The sequence below is a fragment of the Rosa chinensis genome, chromosome 1, assembly GCF_002994745.2.
Source record: "Rosa chinensis cultivar Old Blush chromosome 1, RchiOBHm-V2, whole genome shotgun sequence".
Lineage (NCBI taxonomy): Eukaryota > Viridiplantae > Streptophyta > Magnoliopsida > Rosales > Rosaceae > Rosa > Rosa chinensis.
In genome coordinates, this window is record NC_037088.1 from 53,126,964 (window position 1) to 53,136,602 (window position 9,639).

A 9,639-nucleotide genomic window follows, 5' to 3' on the forward strand; every position below is an offset into this window, starting at 1 on the left:
AATGCCAAACAATGGGAAGATTATATAACTGGTTTGTTTGATTGATTTCAAAATCATTTCGAATACAGAACATATCAATTTGGATGAAGAACTTACAGTCATTAATAAACAACAAATCCATTTAACATTTGAAAAATGGAATAGATAAAATGCTGGTTAGTAACAATTATTCACTACAAAGAAAAGAATAACATTTAAGAAACAAAATAAGTTCAATGCGTCAACGAATGTCCAATCAAAGTCGATCTTTTGACCGTCACACTGACAATCAAACAATACTCACTCATACTCATAATTTCAAAAAGATGGAATATCACGAATGCAGTCCGCATACCATTTTAGGGAGACTCCTGGGTTGGGAACCAGGCTTTGGATCAAGCCTTTCCGAGAATAATCAGATTAATAAGACTCCATAATCGTACACACTTTCTTTTTACGTGAGTTGTGGAACTATGGTCTCAGTTTTAACGATGAAAGCATCAGAAATGGGTGTCGTATAGAAATGGCTGGGGCAACAAGGGAATCCTTTTGACAAACCTCTTTGGTTTCGGCAAAGGATGAAGGCCAAAGTGCTTCGCAGTTGCAGTGTGGTTGGCTGTAATTTTAGTGCTCTGGATGCAAAGAAATAGATACATCTTTGAAGCCTATTTATGTACTTCCGGTTCAGGGGATTTAAAGACTAGCTTCTCTTGTACTATCCTAGATTGGAAAGAAGCAGCAGTATAGGCACATAACCAAGAAAAAAAAAAAGAGGTCCAATACTAAAGACGGCCAATACTTGGTACAAAATTAAGGCAGACCAAGAAACAAACCCGGAATTAACATGGAGATTATGATGGGTGGGATCAAGTGGAAGACAGACAGTATGGTCACCTGGTGCATGAACATCTCTGTTCTCCGCATATTTCTGTGCTGTTGCTTCCAGAACAGACTCCACCAGATGCGGTTCATCTTTGCGACAACACAACAAAGCAGCAGGCTCTTTTAGCCTGAGCAAACTCTGCAACAAAATCATATGCTTTCAGCAAAGAATTAGAATGAGTAACAGTATATATAACGTAAATAGTATATAATTGATGAAATAGCGGACACAGGTGTAAACCATATGCCAACCACTTGTCAATGGACTCGGCCACAGCTTCTGGGGCTAAACCCAGTTTGTTCATCAATGGACCTGAACTTATAAACTCATAAAGACTCAGTGAATATATAAAGTAATAAAGTTTTTTTATATGCTCCAGTATAAGTTCCATGTTCAGAACCCAGAGACTTCAATCAATTCAGATTCTTAATGCAAACACTGGGAAGATTATACAACTGTGGTTTGTTTGATTGATTTAAAAACCATTTTGAATACAAAACCCATCAATTTGGATGAAGAACTTCATTCACTGATGAACTGAACAACAACATAAACAAGGATACATATATTTCACATACAAAATGTAAACTCACATTTAACAACACTAATCAACTTTAGATAACCTTCTCCTGGTTTATTAAGATAAAAGCCTCAAGTATAAAGCTTGATCATATAAAAAGCCTAAAACTGCAGCAGAAATTTTTACAAGGCAAGACTGGCAAGTAAACAGCAGAAGGGAACTACGTGGCATTATCAAGCACACATCTTCCTATACTACATTACAATGATACAGTAATGGAAGGATTATATGAATCTAAATATGCATTTGGGGCTTTGAACCTAATCCAAAGCAAGTTAAAATGTGAGCCAAAGTCTTGCTTGTAGTAGTCAATTCAAAATATCATGTAGCAAATATTTCAAAACTAAGCGCAGAGAACTGCAAAATGGAAGCATTTCAATTACCTCCAAACATTGCTCCTCAATCTCGTGTTTCAGTTTGAGCACATACTCGCTACTCACATCCATATTATTCAACACGTACTGTACGTGGCAATCTTTGTACCAGTCTTTTGAACACCAACACCACCCAAGAACAGCTTCGCCCAAAGATTGGGCTCTCTCATCTTCTGTTGCAAAGCCTCATGGTACTCATTACTTAACAAACTACTGGCACCACTCAACACAGCAATAACTGAGCTGATATTCAAAGTGGATATCGCTCTTTGCAAGCAACTCTGCAGAACATAGTGTTAGTATAAGAATTTTGGGTATTGGCATTCCCTATACAAAACAATGAGTCTTAGACTCTTAGGCCTAGGTTAGAACTGTGTGAGTATTTGAAGTAAAGACTAAAGCGATTTAATCACAAGATGAAGATCAAGACCCTAGCTGATCCTAGATGATTCTCTGAAAAGGTAATTCATTCATTGCATCTCATATAGCATGGTTGTTTCTTGTGTGATTACATGAAGGGATTGAAGACTGTGTTTCAATCTCGAAGTAGTCTGAAAGGTAGTTGTGCGTGATTAATGTTAGTTTACCATTATGGACGAGTTTCAATTGAAATCAATCATATGTCTAATTTATAGGATTGCATTTTATTTGATTGATTTGGTTAGTTATGCATAGCATCTTATTTGACGCTTCTGAAGATTATATTGTGCATCCATTGTTAGTTGAGAGAGTTTTTTTTTTTATTCATAGAAAAACTCATGAGCTTCATTGAGAACTATTAATTCACTTGTTTCATATTGAAGTGAATTGATAAGTCAATCAAACACTCTCATATCATTCATATCATCTGCACGTCCGAGAACCCCACGAGATCAGTTGGGAGGAAGTGTCGTGCATAGTTCATGTGTCAAAGTTAGAGAGATGAGTGGAAGCAGTTCTGAAGGCGGAGAAAAACAATGTGGTGTTCGTCCAGCCGTCTAGAGGAGTCTAGTCAGAAATAGCCGAGTTCAGAGCTATTCGCGTTGGTTGTAAGTTCATAATTGTTTGTTCATATTCATCTAGTGAGTGGCTTTACACTTGGCCTTCAAGAGTTAAGGCCAGCAGTTGTTTACATCGATTTGAGGGTTTTACTGCGTCAGCAAATCTCTTGTGTTTGAGTTATTTATTTCCGTTGTGCCTTTTGATTGTGTGTTGCTCTCTTTACGATTATTTTTGAAAACACAAAATCTGGGTCGCAAGGATTGATAGGCATCTACAATCCCTTACTGCAGTTTGGTAATTTTATTCAAGTTAAAATTGAGCATAATTTTCATCAAAGCCTATTCACCCTCCTCTAGGCTTAAACGTTATCCATCCTAGTATTTTCACATAGAAAACATCATCCACAATAGAAATCGTAAGACTGCCAGGCACATGCTCATTAATCCTTATCACCTTCCTCACATTCTCAACCATAAAGAAACCCTCTAAATGACATAAAACCCAGTAATGTCCTGAACCACTTTGCTAAAACTTCCACTCCTGAAAGACTTGGTTGCTCTTGGGGCTAAATCCAGATCCACATTACTCAAGCCTTTGATCTTAGACACCGTGAATTCAGTATATTCATATGAAAATCTTGTTTTGATGTACTATTTTTGTTTTTTCATTCAATAAATTATCCTCATTCTGTCGAGCGTTGCCAAAAAAAAAAAAAATCCAAATCCAGATCATAGGTGATTAACATTGCTCAGAACTAGGATCATGAGAAGTTAAGAACAGGTTCATAGTTGCTTGATCCCCAAAGGGCCTTATAGTGATTTGATATTCTAATAAAATTTTTGGTTGGTTGCTTTACATTTACATGTATATTCTTGCATCTGCAGATGCTAGGAAAAATGGTCGGAATCTGCGGATTGGCTCCATATTGCCTTATTAAAAGCCTTATTCATTTCCAAACCACACAGTATTACTGCACTTGGGCCCAGTCTACTGCAAGCTACATTTCTTCACACAGTTCACAGGTACCTGCCCAATCCAATTCCTACCCGTGTGAAAAAAATTTGAACACATCGTATGAAGGGTTCACGCCATTTTGTTCCTGCACACAAATCCATTTTGAGTAAGCTTTTTATGTTCATGGTATCACATAAAAGATGATGATTCTTACTGTAAAAACCAAAAGCTTTAATTCTGGCATCAATGATGTTAGTATATTGTGTTAACTGTGAACGGTTCGCTAAGTAAATTATTTCAGAAATTTAAGTGAGACATTTGAGAAAACTAATAGTGCACTATTGGAGGAGTTTGCCAATGCCCTGCCAAAGTTTATGTAAGCAGACATGGTAGAGGATCATCTCCCACCGTGCACCCCAATGAGTTATGAAGATGCACCACCAAGTGCCGTGGCCGACACTGATGAATGGGTGATATACTCCAAATGCCCTCGTACGACCTTCACCCAGGGAGTGGTTCGACTATTGACGCAGCCGCCGTCAAATTAGGTCTCAAAGAGGAATAGGTAGTTGTGATCATGCCGATTTAGGGTTATAAGTTTCACAACACAAAGCTCACTTTGATCGGTGTGTGAAAAGCACAAAATACAAATTAATCAATTAACTAATTAGACAAATAGAAACTCATTGCAACACGATTCGAACATAAAGGAATTCTTTGTGTTCTACAGAAATTAAAATGCAGTAGGATTTTGGTGACAGATTAAAGACAGAGCTGGAAAAAAAAAAAAAAACACTTTGTATGCCACTGTCTACTTTGTAATCAAGATTTACTTATGATATAATGTATGAACTTGTACTTTGAGAAAGAATGAGAAATAAATGTTTTTGTTCAAAGTATCATTATTTAACTTTGATCTTGTTCGTGCTCAACTGCTCATCATCTAACACTTCGCTAGTCATATTTGAACGAAGTTTTGTCCTTTAATAAAAAACCTTGGGAGAACATGAAAGAAACCTTCCGCTGTTTGATGTGGTTTCGTGGTTCTACATCTGAAGTCTAAGAACCGAGTCTAACAATTTTACATGAACATGGTGAATTTTTTTTTCTTTTCTCTGAGCTAGCCACCGCTAGGCTTTAAGTGAAGCTGTGTCTCCCAGCTTTCTTTTCTTCTTGCCTTTAGTTGTTGAAGATTTATGTCTGGCCGCAGTTGCACTCGCATTTTCCTAAGAACCTGTGTGGAGATAGAGGTTCCTGACCCTGGGCCATTCAACACCTTCATTACCACTACTCTGAGTTTAGGTCAAAATCACTATTATTAGATTTACTTTGTGGAGTCAATAAGGTAACAAGGTCTACTAGTTATGACTCTTATAAGTTAAAATATTTTTGATGCTTTGGTATTAAAAACAAGGTTATGAACTACTCTAACCTTAAAATGTGAATTATGCATTGATCAATAAAGAAGAAGAAAAGAGACAAGACATATATAGGGTGTAAAAAAATGATGGTAAGGTATGATCATTTTATTTAAGTTATAATCTTTTTTAATGACGATGCATCAATTAAGGGGTTTGTTGTGCTAATGACATATTATAATTGGTATGGTTTTTATGAATACCAAATTAATTGATAAAATTAGACCTAGCCGCGTCCGCGACCTAGGGTTTCCTATTCTTCTTTCCGGAGATTAGCACCTTCATCCATCCTTGTGTATGGATATATTGAGTTGGAACTGCAGGGGCATCTGCAACTCCACTACTACGATAGCCTTGCACGATTTGATAGCTCAAAACCAGCCTCAAATTGTTTTTCTATGTGAAACAAAGATCAGCCAGATTGGAAATTTTAAGGATCTTCATCGAGAGTTAGGGTTTGCGCATTATAAAGAAGTTCTTAGTGATGGGCAGTACGGTGGATTGGGGGTGTTCTGGACGGATGATATAGTGTTGTGGGTGCGCACTTTCTCAGCGCATCATATTGACATGGAAGTTAGTAGTGGCCCTGGTGAACCTCGTTGGAGACTCACAGGTTTTTATGGTTATGCTCGTACCAGTGAACTTGACTTATCTTGGCAACTAATCAGAGACTTATGTGATCTTGATTCCCTTCCTTGGGTCATCATCGGGGATTTGAATGAGATATTGAACAATGGTGAGAAAACTGGTGGTCCAATTCGTCCTGAACGACAGATGCGTGGTTTTAGGGAAGCTTTGGGGTACAGTGAGTTGATTGATTTAGGGTTCCAGGGGGCAAAAATGACTTTGTGGAATTCTGAGACTCAACTCAGACTTGATAGGGCAGTCGCAACTGCAAGTTGGAGCGATGGTTTTGGGCATTCTAGGGTCCAGATCCTTGCCCCAAGTGACTCAGATCATACACTGATCTTACTTCAGGCTAGCAGTGTTCCACTACCTAAACGACCACGCAGACATAGATTCAAATTTGAATCTTTTTGGTTGCAGCATGAAGAGTGTGATCCGTTGGTGCTAGACAAGTGGCAAACTGATTTTGAAGGGGTTCTAATGTATGCATTGACCAGAAAGATCATATGTACACGTCGAGCTCTAGAAACATGGCAGCAGCAAACTTTTAGATTTCAGCAGCAGCAAATGTTTGAAGTACGGGGCCGATTGGAGTTTTTGATGGGTCAACAGTTATCTGTCGAACTTCATGACGAGAAGAAAAATCTAATAGCTTCATTGCAGGATCTATTATCCCAAGAAGAGGCTTTTTGGAAGCAACGAGCGAAGGTTACTTGGCTACAGGAAGGAGACAGAAATAGTGGTTTCTTTCACATGAAGGCAACTAACAGAAAGAGGAAAAATTCTCTTTTGGGTTTGTTTGATGCTGAAGGAAATTAGAAGGATGATGATGAGGGTATGGAGAGGGTAGTTACCTCTTATTTTTCAAAAATGTTCACAGGCTCTTCTCTGGATAGTGAGGCAGTGGAATTTACTTTGGCTGCTATCAAGCCCTGTGTCACTGAGGAGATGAATCAGAGTCTGTGTGAGCAGTATACAGAGGAAGAAGTGCAGTATGCGTTGTTCCAAATGTATCCTACTAAATCCCCAGGGCCAGACGGTATGCCACCTTTATTTTTTCAACATTACTGGGAAGCTATTGGTAAAGATGTTACTGCAGCTTTTCAAATTTTTTGCATACTGGAGCTTTGTCGAAACAAATAAATTTCACGCACATCTGTTTAATTCCTAAAGTGCAAAATCCAGAGTCGATGGGGGATTTGAGACCTATTGCTTTATGCAACGTGATCTACAAGTTACGTTCGAAGGTAATTGCCAACAGATTGAAGGTTTTTTTGCCTGCTCTTATTTCTCCTTTCCAAAGTGCTTTCGTGCCAGGGAGATTAATTACTGATAATATCTTAGTAGCAAATGAAGTGGCTCATTTTGTTCATAATAAAAGGCAGGGTCAGGATGGATATATGGCTCTAAATTTAGATCTCAGCAAGGCTTATGATCGAATGGAATGGACTTTCTTACGCAAATTGTTGTTGCGTTTTGGGTTTGCTCCGGTTTGGATTGAAGTTGTTATGCAATGTGTCACCTCTGTGAGATACTCTTTTCTGGTACGTGGTAAGCCTCGAGGTTATGTGATTCCTTCTCGAGGCTTGAGACAAGGAGATCCCCTCTCCCCTTATTTATTTCTACTTGGGGCTGAGGGTTTCTCAAACTTTCTACAACAGAAACAAGAGTTGGGTGGCATGGAGATTGTGGATTCACATGAAAGGTATCTTGGTTTGCCTACTTATGTGGGACGCAAGAAGACTACTACATTTGAGTATATTAAGGAGATGCTTGGTGAGAAGTTGAAACTTTGGCAAGGCAAATTGCTTAGTGGGGCTGGTAAGGATATCTTAATTCGAGTTATGGCTCAGGCTCTCTCTAACCATGCTATGAGTGTCTTCCAACTTACAAAGAATTTTTGTGAGGATTTGGAACAGATGTGTGCAAGATTCTGGTGGGGTAGTACCTCAGATAAGCTTAAAATTCACTGGAAAAAGTGGGATGATTTATGTCATGCCAAAGAAGTGGGAGGATTGGAGTTCAGAAGCTTGTCTAATTTTAATATGTCTATGCTTGCTTAGCATGGAGGGTGGTCTCTAATCCGGAGTCTTTGGTGGCACAATTATATAAGGCGCGTTATTATCCTGAGGGTGATTTTTGGAATGCGACTGCGCATGCTTCACCTTCTTATTCTTGGAGTAGTATTTTTGCTACAAGGGATTTTATCCAGACTGGTGCTTTTTGGCAAGTGGGTAATGGACATAATGTCTCTGTGTGGAACGATGCCTGGATACCCAAGTTACCTGCTCATAAGCCTCTTGGTGCTTTAGTGAGTCAACATAATGTGAATATGGTGGATGAACTGATTACTCCTCCAAGTAATTGGAATGAGAGCAAGGTGCGTTCCATTTTTACTCCTGAGGATGTAGAAGCAATACTTGCTATTCCTTTGAGCTCTAGACAACCAGAAGACAGGTTAACATGGCATTTTGAGAGAAAAGGTATGTTCACTGTCAAATCAGCTTATCATTTTGCTTTCTCAAAAAATGCTTCTACTCTTCCTCCTTCTGTTATGGCTAATCAGTGAGTTTGGAAAAAAATTTGGAATGCTAAGATGCCTAGTTCTGCTAAGGTTACTACATGGAAAATTTTTCATAACATTTTGCGTACTAAGGACCGATTAGCTTCTAGACATGTGGAGTTGGAGTCTCAGATTTGCGTTCTGTGCAATGCTAATACAGAGACAGTTATTCATATGTGTCGTAATTGTGCTTTTACAAGGGATGTATTTAGTACCAATATTAGCATCAAGGGTTGTTGCCTAGGGACTGATTCTGATGATTTGGATGTCTTGAGTTGGTTGACGTTTTGCTCTGAGAAATTGTCAAAGACTGCCTTTGCTCAGCTTTTATTTTTGATTTAGGGAATCTGGAAAGAATGGAATGTTAGAGTGTGGGAAAACAAAATCACTTCAGCTTGTGATATAGCTCTCATGTCTTCTAACAGACTTAGTAATTTATCTTTCATAACTCAAAGTTACAGCGAGTTCAGAATGTGAGGAGACAATTGAAATGGAAAGAACTTCCTCAAGGTTGGGTAAAATTGAATTTTGATGGTGCATATAATGGTGGGAATGGCAGAGCGGCTATTGGATTTCTGGTTAGGGATGCCAATGGTAATTTTGTCAGTGCAATTGGGAAGGTAATAGACCATGTTCAATCTACTGAACATGCCGAATCTTGGCCTGTAGGGGAGTTGTAACATTTGCTCTGGAACAAGCTTTACAGCCTGTTATTTTCGAGACAGATTGCTTAGTTTTGCAGCAACAGTTGACTCAAGCTAGAACTCCAAATACCTCATTCCTTGGGAGGCTCTATGAGGATATAGGTGACGATTTATCACTTATGGTCAGTTCAAGAATTGTTCATGTCAGAAGGGAGGCAAACAAGGCTGCGCATGCTTTGGCAGACTATGCTTCGGCACAAGATCAGAACTTCTTTTTCCTTTCTGTTCCTTCTTTTATTCATACTGTAATTGGTGCTGAAAAGCATGTACCTTGAGTTTGTGCTCAATTTCCAATAAAGTTTTAACCTCATTCAACTCAAAAAAAAATGAATACCAAATTAATTGAAAAACAACATTAACTCTCAATTACTTGACTAATAAATTATTGATTGTTTTGAGTAATATTGTTCTGGGTAAATTCGGTATGTGAAAAAATAGAAGTTGACTGATCATGCTAATATAGGAAAGTAAGCTGATATGGATACTGGATCGCAATTAACAAAAAATTTCGTTTGGATTACATTCAAAATAGATAACGGTTTTTGAGCGAATGGTCCCCGTTATTATTAATTGTGC

At 38.3% G+C, this 9,639-nt stretch overlaps 1 protein-coding gene across 1 annotated transcript; it reads left to right on the forward strand.

Moving 5' to 3' along the window:
- Positions 1–5,466: 5,466 nt before the first annotated feature.
- Positions 5,467–9,338, forward strand: LOC112169623. The gene is made up of 6 exons (XM_024306684.1): positions 5,467–6,589; positions 6,677–6,835; positions 6,982–7,617; positions 7,860–8,361; positions 8,919–8,979; positions 9,066–9,338. The coding sequence occupies exons 1-6, from the start codon at positions 5,467–5,469 to the stop codon at positions 9,336–9,338; spliced, it is 2,754 nt and encodes a 917-aa protein (XP_024162452.1).
- Positions 9,339–9,639: the final 301 nt, after the last annotated feature.

Coding starts and splice junctions, on each gene's coding strand:
- LOC112169623 (XM_024306684.1), top strand. CDS start 5,467: ATGGATATATTGAGTTGGAACTGCAGGGGCATCTGCAACTCCACTACT. Junction 7,618..7,859: donor CAAATTGCTTAGTGGGGCTG/GTAAGGATATCT, acceptor ATGCTTGCTTAG/CATGGAGGGTGGTCTCTAAT. Junction 8,362..8,918: donor CCTTCTGTTATGGCTAATCA/GTGAGTTTGGAA, acceptor TGGGAATGGCAG/AGCGGCTATTGGATTTCTGG.